At 42.8% G+C, this 12,957-nt stretch overlaps 1 protein-coding gene across 1 annotated transcript in view; it reads left to right on the top strand.

Moving 5' to 3' along the window:
* Positions 1 to 278: 278 nt before the first annotated feature.
* Positions 279 to 12,957, top strand: part of uox (urate oxidase) — a 38,983-nt gene continuing 26,304 nt past the window's right edge. The window contains exons 1-5 of the mRNA XM_041208761.1: positions 279 to 299; positions 3,398 to 3,520; positions 3,983 to 3,985; positions 10,757 to 10,972; positions 12,175 to 12,291. Of these exons, the coding sequence (XP_041064695.1) occupies positions 3,488 to 3,520; positions 3,983 to 3,985; positions 10,757 to 10,972; positions 12,175 to 12,291 (369 nt within the window). The 5' untranslated portion in view covers positions 279 to 299; positions 3,398 to 3,487. The remainder of the gene's footprint in view (positions 300 to 3,397; positions 3,521 to 3,982; positions 3,986 to 10,756; positions 10,973 to 12,174; positions 12,292 to 12,957) is intronic.

Genomic DNA, 12,957 nt, shown 5'->3' with positions numbered 1-12,957 from the left:
TCTAAATAACTGCTTGTTGCCATAAGCATATTAAACATGGATTATGATTTGGTAATAGTCTGTAAGTCATGCTAAAGAAATGTCCCATTGCTATTCGTGGGTTTGGGTGTAGTCAAATGTCATGACTTTTTTAAGTGTCCTCGCACTATTTAGATTTGCACATGCTCCCAGGTTTACGTGTTTGACTACCTGACCCAGGTATGCTTCAATCCTTCTGTTCTGTTGAAGGGTCATGAGGACTCGAAACGTCAACACTTTTCTTCTCCGCCGATGCTGCCAGACCTGCTGAGTTTTTCCAGGTAATTCTGTTTTTGTTTTGGATTTCCAGCATCCGCAGTTTTTTTGTTTTTATGCTTCAATCCTTGACATTTTAGCTCGTATTTCTGGCGATTGTCCTGGACTCAATGAGCTTTAGCTAAGTACGACCTGCAGTACATGCAATTTCAGCACTAGTTACAGATTTCCACAACCATCCCTCTAAGGTCTTTGGTGAGACTCGTGCACAACTTGTGTACCTATCTTTCTAGACTGGAGTTTTTTTGGGAATTAAATTGCGTTTATATACACCTTTCACAACCACCGTACGTCTGAAAGTGCTTTACAGCCAATGCAGTACTTTTTTGAAGTATGGTCACTGTTGTAAATCTACATTTGTGTTGTTTATTAAGTATTAAATACCAGAACCCCAGGATAACACTCCTACTCTTCTTTGAAATCATGCCACAGGGTCTTTTTGTCCACAGGACAGTGTTTATTTGCAAGATGATGGGGAAATAATAGCATGTGCAGAAGATGATTTTCCTGTTGTTGCAGTGTCAATAGGTGCAGCCATTTCTTAATACCACAGCGAGTGAATTGCATTAGCTAAATACTGAGGTAGGGGATCTCAGAAGGAGGTCGAGTTGGACCATCCACTTGGCACTTTTGGTTGAAGATGGTTGTAAATGTTTTGTCTTTTGCACTGATGTGCTGGACTCCCCCATTATTGAGGATGGGGATATTTGTGGAACCTCCTCCTCCAGTTAGTCTTTCAATTGTCCACCACCATTCACAACTGGATGTTGCAGGACTGCAGAGCTTTGGTCGGATCTGTTGGTTCTGGGATTGCTTAGCTCTATCTATGGCATGCAGCTTCTGCTGTTTGGCACACAAGTAGCCCTGTGTTGGTAGAGTGGGGGATATGCCATGCCATGAGGTTACAGATTGTGGTATAATACAATTCTGCTGCAGCTGATGGCCCACAGCGCCGCATAGATGCCCAATTTTGAGCTACTAAATCTGTTCTGTATCAAACCATGATTGAATGGCGGAGCAAACTCGATGGGCTGAATGGCCTAATTTCTGCTCCTCTGCCTTATGGTCTTATGGTCTTAAACCCATTTAGTACAGTGTTGGTGCCAAGAACACAATGGAGGGTATCCTCAGGGTGAAGGTGGGACTTTGTCTCGGTAAGGACTGTGCGGTGGTCACTCCTACCGATACTGTCATTGACGGATACATCTGCAATAGGTAGATTGGTGAGGACGAGATCGAGTGGGTTGTTCCATCACCACCTGTCGCCTGCTAAAGTGTGAAAAGCCAGAAAACACCTATTTAAGGTGATTGGCAAAAGAATCACAGGCACATGGGGGAAAATCACACTTTACGCAGCAAGTGGTTAGGATCTGGCACTGCCTAAGAGTGGAGTCAAGGCAGATTTAATCATAGCTTTCAAAGTGGAATTGGTAATTATCCAAAGAGAAAAACTCTGCAGGGCTACAGTGAAAAGGTAGGGCAGTGAGCCGAATAGTTGTGTAATTCTTATAGCGAGCCAGCATGAACACAACAGGTGAATGGCCTCCTGTGCTATAACAATTCTATGATTCCAGGTACAGTGCATTGGAAGGTTCTATTTCCTTCAGTAGAGAGGTCAATAACCAGGCGGCATAGGTTTAATATAATTGGTAGAAAACTTAGAGGAGGTTTGAAGATTTTCTTTTACCCGCAGGTAGGTGGGGGTTTAGAACTCATTGGCCTGGATTTTCACTGAGTTAGGTTGACTGGGGAGCCCTTTAAAACTGGCAGGTGGGTAGGGATTCCAGGATTCCTGATCCCATTCCCGAGCTATGCGGTTTTCAGGACCGCCTTTAAGGGGTGCGGCTGCATCCTGTCAGAAACCCCCAAGCAGCGCTCCCAACTAGGCTGGCTCCATTACGGAGAAAGGCACGTTCTACTGCTCCATCATTTTCATGGAATCAGGCAAGTTTTTAAAGAGTCCTGATTCATGGCTCTTTAGAGGAGTCATGAACCCAGTGTGCAGGAGGGGTCCTTTAAAAAGGTAAGTTCAAAAGGTCCCTCTCATTCCTACTATGTCCCTTCATGTCCCCTATGTGAAGCTCTGTCACGTCCATGCTATTGACCCACTGTGCACTTTCTAAAACCAATGAACATCATAGCGTTTAATGGCATGTGTAAAAAAACAGCTTTGAAAAATGTGATCCTTTAATCACTTTCTCTTTTGCTTGAAAAAAAATGTCTGGGCTGCAAGCTAATAAAAGTGTCAATCATCCAGGTCCTTTGAAGCTTCATAAAACCACAAACCCTTGAAACGGCTTAACTTGTGTCAACAAACATTGTGAAATTTACTGCAGAGACCAGAGAGCCTGAGCTGTCAATCAAACAATGTTTCCTCTGGGGAGTAGCGGTTCTGTTATTCTGACGGATTTATGGCCCAGGGGCCAGAGGGAGTGGTGGGGAGGGCAGCCGTGAGGTGGCACGGATGGGACATGGGGGGGGTGTTTGGAGGGTGAAGGGTGTGTGAGGGGGTGAGGACTGGAGGGTCTTTACATTTTCATTTCACTGGGACAATGTCCCATGGCAACCGAGGCAGGCCTTTTGAACAGCCCTGTGGCTGCCTCTGCACTTCTTCCCAGGTCAGCTGGCCTGACTCCAACTCGCACCCTCACCCCCCCCCCCACCTCACCCGCCACCCACCCCCCCACCCCCACAGCAACGAAGATATCCCACCTTTGTGAGCTCTTTCTCCTGAGGCAGGTGGGCTGAGCCAGGAATTTTCCCGACTTCCCCTGCCTGCCTTGGAGATGGAAATCGAGGCTATTGTTTGAAACGTTGGTAGCACAGAAGCCCTCACTGCCTTTATAAGACACTTGGATATGCATTTGAGGTGTCGTAACCTCCGGACCAAGGGCTGGAAGGTGGGATAAGGCTGGATAACTCTTTTCCGGCCGGCACAAACACAATGGGCCAAGTGGACTCCTTCCGTGCCATTAATTTGTTTTTTTATTTTTCCATGTTTCTATCTTGAATAATACCAGCGTGAGACACAAAGAATTCCAACCTGAGATTCATTTCTTATGTCAAAATGAAAACTGCCGCAACTTTTAATTATTAACTACAGGGACAGGGTGACTGTAAAACACACACAAGCCAACAGTTATCAGGAATCCCTATCTCATCGGAGAGAAAAATCCCTCCGGATTTAAGGAAAATGTCCAGCTCATACTATACGGGTTATAACAAGGTAAGTTATGGAACATGTACAGTATTATTTATTTGTCAACATTTCTTGCCAAATGAATGCAGCTGTGATCTTAATTTTGTATATGATTTAGAAGATAAGCGGTTAAAATAATTGATGCATTTAAGATCTCAAAACTATTTGCTGGGTGAATGGTATCTGTCACTGTATCTTTCTAAAACTTCTAGTCTGTATTGTATGTGTGTCTGTACCTCATTACAGCCTTGGTCCAAACATGGACAAAAGAGCTGAACTCCAGAGGTGAGGTGAGAGTGACTGCCCTTTGACATCAAGGCCACATTTGACTGAGTGTGGCATCAAGGAGCCCTAGCAAAACTGGAGGCAATTGGAATCGGGGGAAAACTCTCCACTGGCTGGAGTCATACCTGGCACGAAGAGAGGTGGTTGCGGTTATTGGAGGTCAATTATCTCAGTCAAAGGGCATCACTACAGAAGTTCCTCAAGGCAGTGTCCCAGGCTCAACCATCTTCAGCTGCTTCATCAATGACCACCTTCTGAAGGGCAATTAGGGATGGGCAATAAATGCTGGCCTTTCCAGCAGTGCCCACATCTCCTGAACAAGTAAATAAAAAGGTTTGATTCAGTTTCCAGTATCTGTCTCTTGGTGTACACGTGTATCTGTACACAATGTAAAATGATTGTGATTTAAGCTCCACTGCAGGCTTTGGGCATATAATCTAAGTTGGCACATCAGGAAGATCTGTTGCATTGCTGGAGGTGCTATTCTTTGAAAGACATGTTAAATCTGCTTTATGGTACAATTCAAAAATGCAAGAAGAAGCCTTTGCAGTGTCCTGTACAACAGTTCTGACTACAATAACCCTGCAGTTATGAGGCTGGTCTTGTTACTCTGAGCTTAGGGGTCCCAATCTTGCTCATAGCTCAAATAGGAGCACTTCTAAGTCAAAAGGCTGTGGGTTCAAATCCCACTCCAGGACTTGAGCACAAAAAAATTCATGGCTGGCACTCCAGAGCAGTTCTGCAGGAGTGTTGCACTGTCGGAGGTGCTGCCTTTTGGATGAGACATTAAGCTGAAGCCCTGATCCTCTGCCTGCTTGGATGGATGTAAAAGATCCCATGGCACTATTTTGATTGGTTACATGCTAGCAGTTAACTGTCAGTCACCATCAACTGGTGCATTCTCCACGGCAACACCTCTACCATTCAGAGTCCACTTGCCAACCAATCAGCACTCTCTTCACATACAGTATAAATTGTTATTTTCTCCTTTGTATTGGTATTCTTGTGAGATATCCTGATGAGTACAAGACGAAAAGCTTCGACATGTCCCTTTCTTCAGCCATGCTCAAGTCCTTTTTTTCTTTTTCCTCTATAGCAAAGTAATTTTGCAATTTGAGTTAGCCCCAGAATCATAACCATGAGAGCAGCCAGTAACCAACAAACCTGTGTAGGGTGATTAACCCAGTAGCCTTCAGTTCCATGTCACCATCCACAATGTCAAAAGGAACTTTCAGAGGAGAAATGGACACTGGGCAGAAGTGGAGTTGGGAGAGATGACCAGAAATATGGTTGAAATGATAAGTTTTGATTGAGGCTTTTAGAGATTAGGAGATTTAACAAAGCAAAAGGTACTTGACAAGGCCTTGAACAAGGCACTTTGGCAGGAAGAACAAAAAAGCAGAGTATAACTTAAATGGAGAATGACTGCAGAATTCTGAGGTGCAGAGGGATCTAGGTGTTTTAGTACATGAGTCACAAAACGTTAGTGTGCAGGTACAGCAGGTAATTAAGAAGGCTAATGGAATTCTATCTTTTGTTATGGGAAGGATTGAACATTAATGTGAGGATAAAAACAAAAAAACTGCGGATGCTGGAAATCCAAAACAAAAACAAAAACAGAATTACCTGGAAAAACTCAGCAGGTCTGGCAGCATCGGCGGAGAAGAAAAGAGTTGACGTTTCGAGTCCTCATGACCCTTCGACAGAACTCAAGTTCTGCTGAGTTTTTCCAGGTAATTCTGTTTTTGTTTTTGTTATTAAAGTGAGGATGTTATGCTTCAGTTATACAGGGCATTGGTGAGACTGCACCTCTAATACTGTGTGCAGTTTTGGTCTCCTTATTTAAGGAAGGATTTTCTTTAAGAAAGGATGTAAATGCATTGGAGGCTGTCCAAAGGAAGTTTACTAGATTTATAGCTGGAATGAGTGGGTTGTCTTATGAGGAAAGGTTGGACAGACTGGACTGGTTTCCACAGGAGTTTAGAAGAGTGAGGGGTGATTTGATTGAAGTATACAAGATACTGAACGGCCTTGACAAGGTGGATGCTGAAAGGATGTTTCCTCTATGGCGAGTCCAGAACTAGGGGGCAGTTTAAGATTAGGGGTCGCCCTTTTAGGACAGAGATGAGGAGAATTTTTTTCTCTCAGAGGGTTGTGTGACTTTGGAACACTCTGTCTCAGAAAGTGATAGAAGCCGGGTCATTGAATATTTTTAAGGCAGAGGTAGATCGATTCTTGTTAGGCAAGGGAAGCAAAGGTTATCGGGGTTAGATGGGTATGTGGAAATCAAAGCACAAGAAAATCAGCCATGATCTTATTGAATGGCGGAGCAGGCTCGAGGGGATGAATGGTCGACAACTGATCCTATTTCTTATGTTCTTAAAAGGGGTTTAGGAAGCAGCTGCAGAGAGTTGGACTGAGATGTCCTCTCGCCGAGTCCGAATTCATAAGATTGAAGGACAGAGTCAAATTCAAGGGATTACAGGGGTAGGGTGGGCCACTACCATTGATGGACTTGGTTGAATGGGAATCAAAGTGGGTTGATGAGGACAGGGAGATGGAATGGAGCAGAATGTATAAGCTGGAGGAAGAGCCACTGGTGATGACTCTGCATGTGAGTGAGTGCTGCAGGCAAGAGATGTGACATGATAAACCTTCAAATTGCTGCATTTGAACCCTTCTCAGCAACGTGTGCTCCCACCATATGTATACTCATAACCTGTGTGGTGCTGCGCTGGTCAACATTCTTGTTAGGGACTTGTGAGTCACTGTTCCTGTAGCAACAGCCTCAAGGATGGACTAGTTTATCTTTGTTCAATGATGTCATGTGTCGAGGGACTAGAGTTGTATAGCTGCCTGGAGATTGCCAAGTAAAACTACAATATGGCAGCATTGAGTCAATACAGACATTAAAGAGTTGGAGTTACTGACTGTGATAATTAGGTCTGATCTTTCCCTCCACTTATCAGCTAGTGGTTTCTGCTAAATGACTTGAAAACCTTATATTTATATAACACCTTTCATGACCTTAGAACACCTCAAAGCACTTTACAGCTAATGAATTACATTTGAAATAATATAATATACTGGCATGGATTGAGAATTGGTTGACGGACGGGAAACAGAGAGTGGGAATAAATGGGTCTTTTTCTGGATGGCAGGCGGTGACTAGTGGTGTACCGCAGGGATCAGCGCTTGTGCCCCAGCTATTCACCATACATATAAATGACTTGGATGAGGAAACCAAATGCAATAATTCCAAGTTTGTTGATGACACAAAACTGGGTGGGTTTGTGAGCAGGATGCAAGAAGCTTCAGGGCAATTTAGACAAGTTATGTGTGTGGGCAAACACATGGCAGACGCAGTATAACGTGGATAAAGGTGAAGTTATACGCTTCGGTGTGAAAAACAGAAAGGCAGAGTATTAATTAAATGGTGATATATTGAGAAATGTGGATGTACAAAGGGATCTGGGTGTCCTTGTACACCAGTCAGTGAAAGTAAACAGGCAGGTGCAGCAAGCAATTAGGAAGGCAAATGGTATGTTGGCCTTTATTGCAAGAGGACTTGAGTACAGGAGCAAGGATGTCTTACTGTAGCTGTACAGTGAGATCACACCTGTGCAGTTTTGGTCCCCTTACCTAAGAAAGGATATACTTGCTATAGAAGGATTGCAGCGCTGGTCGACCATACTGATTCCTCGGATGGCAGGATTGTCAAAGGGGAGATATTGGTTTGACCGGGTCTCCATTCACTAGTGTTATGATATGGCAGGTGATGTGTGCCAGGTAGACCAAATCCACAAGGGAAGCTTGGCCACGCTCTCACAACGGTTTTGCAATTTGTATTTATTACGAGAAGATTTGTGCACTGAATCCAGAAGAAACAAGTCCCTTTAGAGATTTTAAAAATTAAAATTAAAACATTAACAAAAATGAGTTCAAGCACATACATAAGATTACAGTTATTTAATATTATAATAAATCCTAAAATTCTTAATTAACCTAACTCCCAACTACACACACCCTCTAAGGCAACAGCCTAAAATAAGTTTCAAATTTAAAAGCAAGCCAGTAGCTTACTACAGCATCCACTCAACAGTGGAATTCCAAAAGCTTTTCTCCAACTTCAGTTACTGGACACAGCAGACATTTACAAAATTGGCTGGAAATTTCTTCAAGGCTGTTTCTCACTTCCGTTAGATCTTACATGGCCCCCCAACATAGCCTTTCATTCCTTTATATACGTTTCTCTCTCTTTAATCTATAAATTCCATTGTTCCATATATCTTTGCAAATTTCCTTTTCCCATAATATAAAAATCTTTCATGTTGCCAATATGACCTCTTTCCTTTTGGGAAAAATAAACACACTGCTTGGCCTTGCTTATCTTGCCAGTTGTAAATATCCTACCATCCCTTTGAAATCCAAACAACTCCTTTACTTATCTAAAAATGCAAATTTCCTTCACACTTTATATGCTAAGATCTCATCCATGTTTACTCTTTAGCATTTCAACCCAACTCCTTTTGATAATTTCAAGCTTGCAATCTAGCTGACTCCAATTCAATTAAATTACACACAGACAGATTCATCCACACTCACTTCTATAAACCTATTTTACAACAAATCACAATAATATAATGAAAAACATATTATTTTCATGACACTGGAGTTTTGAAGAATGAGAGGGGATCTCATTGAAACAAAATTTTGACAGGGATGGACAGACTGGATTCAGGGATGATGTTTCCTCTGGCTGGGGTATCTAGAACATTGCGTCACAGTCTCAGGTACAGGGTAGGCCAATTGGGACTGAGAGGAGGTGAAATTTCTTCACTCAGATGATGGTGAACCTGTGGAATTCTCTGCCACTGAAGGCTGTGGAGGTCAAGTCACTGAGTATATTTAAGAAAAAAATAGATCCCTAGACACTAAAAGAATCAATGGGTTTGGGGGGAGCAGGAGTACGGCGTTGGGATAGAGGATCAGCCATGATTGTATTGAATGGCAGAGCAGGTTCGAAGAGCTGAATGACCTTCCCCGTTCTGTGTTTGTGTTGTCACTGTTCAATTGTAGCTATCCTCTTTGCCCCATGTAGGTCAGATGTGATCACCAATTCAGGTAGATGACCCATTATGATAAGGAAACACAGCCTTACGAAAACCAAATGGCTGGACAAAACAAATCACTTTCTAGCAGTGTCTGGTTGATCATTAACCATTATGCAATGTAACATCTGACAACAAGATACAAGAAAACAGCCACAATTCTGAATTAAAAGTTCAATGTTTAAAATGTCAGAGCTCTGTTACAGAAGATTTCTGGCCATCACAGCTTGAACTTATATTCTGCCATGTTCTTTCGAGTAACCTTGAGGGCCAGAAACAAACTGTAGAGTTTGGCCTTTGAAGTCTGAGCTGTGGCTCCATGTGGCTTAATAGTAAATGGGGGTGAATGGACTCGAGGCTGATGAGCAAACGTCAACAAAGAAGCTCAAATTTAACTACTTACAGGCTGGTGAATGTATAGAACAGACCATTGAGGGAGAAGCAGAGGCAAAGTGAGTGAGGAAATGCAGAAATATTTTGCAGAGAAAGGGTATGAGCTAGACTAATGGATGATTATAGAGTCATAGAGGTCTACAGCACAGAAAAAGGCCCTTCGGCCCATCGAGCCTGTGCTGGTCAAACAAGTACCCAACTATTCTAATCCCATTTTCCAGGACTAGGCCCATGGCCTTGTACGCCATGGCATCACAAGTGCACATCCAAATACTTCTTAAATGTTACGAGGGTTTCTGCCTCTACCACCCTTTCAGGCAGTGAGTTCCAGATTCCCACCACCCTCTGGGTGAAAAAAATTCTTCCTCACATCCCCTCGAAACCTCCTGTCCCTTACCTTCAAACCTCAAGGTTTTGTGGATGGACTGTATTGTTTCCTTCCAAAGAGGCACATTTTCATGAATCTAGAGGTTAAATTGTAGTTTACAGAGCTCTTGGCGTAGAGCTTTGCATGCTGGAACATGTATTGTGTACTGAGATGTCCTATGATGAGAGGCTGCATAAATTGGGCTTATACTCTCTGGAGTTTAGCAGAATGAGAAGAAATCTCATTGAAACATACAAGATTCTGAAGGGGCTTGACAGGATAGACATTTTTGAGGGTGAATTTAGCACAGTCTCAGGATAAGGGGTCGATCCTGCGGTGAGGAGAAATTTCTTCACTCAAAGAGTTGTGAGTCTTTGGAATCCTCCACCCCACAGAGTTCTGGATGCTCTGTTATTGAGTGTATTCAAAGGCTGGGATAGACAGATTTTTGGTCTCTCAGGGAACCAAGGGATCTGGGGAAATGGGCGGGGAAGTGGAGTTGAAGCCCATGGTCATATTGAATGGCGGAGCAGGTTCTATGGGCCGAAGGGTCTATATCCACTATTTCTTAAGATTTAATGTTCTTAACCTGGATGTGCATCACGTTAGTGGGTTCCACAGTTCTCCATCCATTATTTATCTACGGGGTTGTGTTTCATTCCTAAATTCTCAGTGTGTGTTCCCAGCAGGTGAAACTACAATAGGGTGTTCTAAAGTTGAGCATTTATCTTTACGTATAGTTCGTAGCTTTTCGCCGCAATGCTTTTCCTTTTTAAATTATATTTTTATCGACGATTTTACGAAACAATGTTATAATTAATGCATAAAACAGCAAAATATTGTCAGTGTTGGATATCTGGACAAAAAAGGGGAATATTCCAGAAGTACTCTGGTCAGGCAGCATCTGTGGAGAGAGAGCCATAAGGCTAGTTTTATAGGACGGTATCTATCGTCAGAACCCTGACAAAGCTCCTATGAAAGGAGCATAAGAGCTGATTTGGTAACCTTGCCTTTCTCTCTTCACAGATGATAACTGGCTTAACTGTGTTGTCCCAGCATTTTTTTGTCTGTTGGGTTTGATCTGATTGTGTTCCCTTTGCAACACAGGGAGATGTGGAATTTGTCCATACAGGATATGGGAAAGATGCGGTGAAGGTCCTAACCATCAGGAGAGAGGGAAAGCATCATTACATCAAAGAGATTGAAGCAAATGTCCAACTTACACTGAAGACAGTAAAGGATTACCTGCATGGAGACAGTTCTGATATTATTCCGACTGACACTATGAAAAATACCATTCACGCCTTGGCAAAGCTCAAAGGAGTATGTTTAGTTCAGATATTGTTACTGTAACCCATTCCTCCTTCTACACACATAGATTAGGGTTTTCAACTCCGGCTGAATGCGTTGCTGGAGGGTTCTGTTGTATATATTAGATATTTGAGTTTCCTCAGGGCAATGCAGAGATGACACGAGTGTCTAAGTGTGCAGGATCTTTATTCACAGAGTCTTATACAATGCTTTAAATGCCTACACCATGCTTCAGCTCACAGCTTCTTATAGCTTCCTGTTATCCAGAGCCACACCCAGGCTTAACCAATCGAGCACAGATCAATTACCGGACTCATAACCGAACAATTGAACATTACAGTCTCATCATGTGACCTCCTACTCCCAGCTGCTCCACCCCCACGCTCCTGCCTTGGCCAGCCAACATGTCCATCCTCGCAGTGCTCCACCTTCCCCCACCAATTGGAATTTGCAAAGCTTCTTTATCAGCCAATTCAATGACTTTCAGTCAACCAGTCACCTTCTTTCCCATCTCCAGTATTTTTGTAACTCTTAACCAGAAGTTTTCAGCGGTATTGGCAAATGCCATATCTTTTTGAAGCTCCTGTGATTTTTCTCCAGGGTTGTTTGTGTCCTTCAATTCCTGGAATCATCAGGTCATTCCTGGAAGGTTGCCAATCCCACTGTTAAGGGGGACATGGTGGTGAAGTGTTAATGTCACTGGACTGGTAATCCAGTGATATAGACTAATTCTGTCTGGGGGCACAGGTTAAAATCCCACCATGGCAACTAGTGGAATTTAATTCTCAGTAAGAGAATTTCTGTGACAATCAATAACTATCTTTCAAAGCAAGATTTTATTAATTGAATTTAAATTCCACCAGCTGCCATGCTCGGATTAAACCCGTGTCCCCCAGAGCCTTAGCTTGGGTCTCTAGATTATTAGTGTAGTGACAGTACCACTACACCAACAGATCCCCTTCTATTGCCAACGCTACCCTTGAACTTTCTGTTCAGGCTCTGATCATCAGCTTCAGAGGTGAGGCTTTTATTGGAACTGTGAAGGAATGTACAATTTTATTCACACCAACTCTTAATCAAGAATGTTGTTGAAAAGAGTTGTCTCTCTTTTCAGTAATATTCAAGGTCTGTACAGCTAACCAAGAATAGGTGAATGGAATGTAAAGAAAATGAGTGATGACCTCTGCATACATTGAAACATTATATCTTGTCAGATTCGAACTATTGAAGAATTTGCACTGGATATTTGTGACCACTTTTTGACTTCCTTTCAACATGTTAGACGGGCCATGGTCTACGTGCAAGAGGCACCCTGGAAACGTTTAGAGAAAGTAAGAAATTTAAACAAATGTTATTGAGAAGTATTGATGTCTTACTGGGTTTTAATTGCATGGGCACTTGTTGCCCATTCTTACCCCATCTGAATTACTGCTTCTCATACGCTAAGCTATTCTCATCCTTGTTTACAAAACCCTTGCTGGCATCACCCCTCCATATCTCTGTAACCTACTCCCCAGTCTACAACCCTCCATGATATCTACGCCCCTCCAATTCTGAAGTCTAGTACATTCCCTACTTTAACCACTCCACCATTGACAGAAGCTTCTTCAGCTGTCAAAGTCCTAAGCTCCAGAATTCGGTCCTTTAAATTTCACCACTTTTCTACTTCTCTGCTCCTCCTTTAAGAAGCTTCGTAAAATCTATCTCAGTTCAAGTTTTTGGCCGTGATATCTCCTCGTGTGACTCGGGATCAAATTTCACTTGATATTGGCTCCTGTGAAGCACCTTGGGATATTTTATTATATTAAAGGTGCTACATTAATGCAAGCTGTTGTTGCTATAGTAGTCAGTTCTTTACAGCATTACAGCTGAGCCAGGACCAGTCCATCTGCCATTCACGTGAATGCATTCTCCAGTAGGAGGTGCTGAACAGTGATTATAAGAGACAATCTTGGCAGGAGCTTTAGGTGCAGAGGACAATTGTTGTGCCTTTGTCA

This window comes from Carcharodon carcharias, chromosome 16 (genome assembly GCF_017639515.1).
Source record: "Carcharodon carcharias isolate sCarCar2 chromosome 16, sCarCar2.pri, whole genome shotgun sequence".
NCBI classification, from domain to species: Eukaryota; Metazoa; Chordata; class Chondrichthyes; order Lamniformes; family Lamnidae; genus Carcharodon; species Carcharodon carcharias.
The sequence above is the reverse complement of the archived record's forward strand: the minus strand, read 5'-3'. Positions and strand labels throughout refer to the sequence as shown.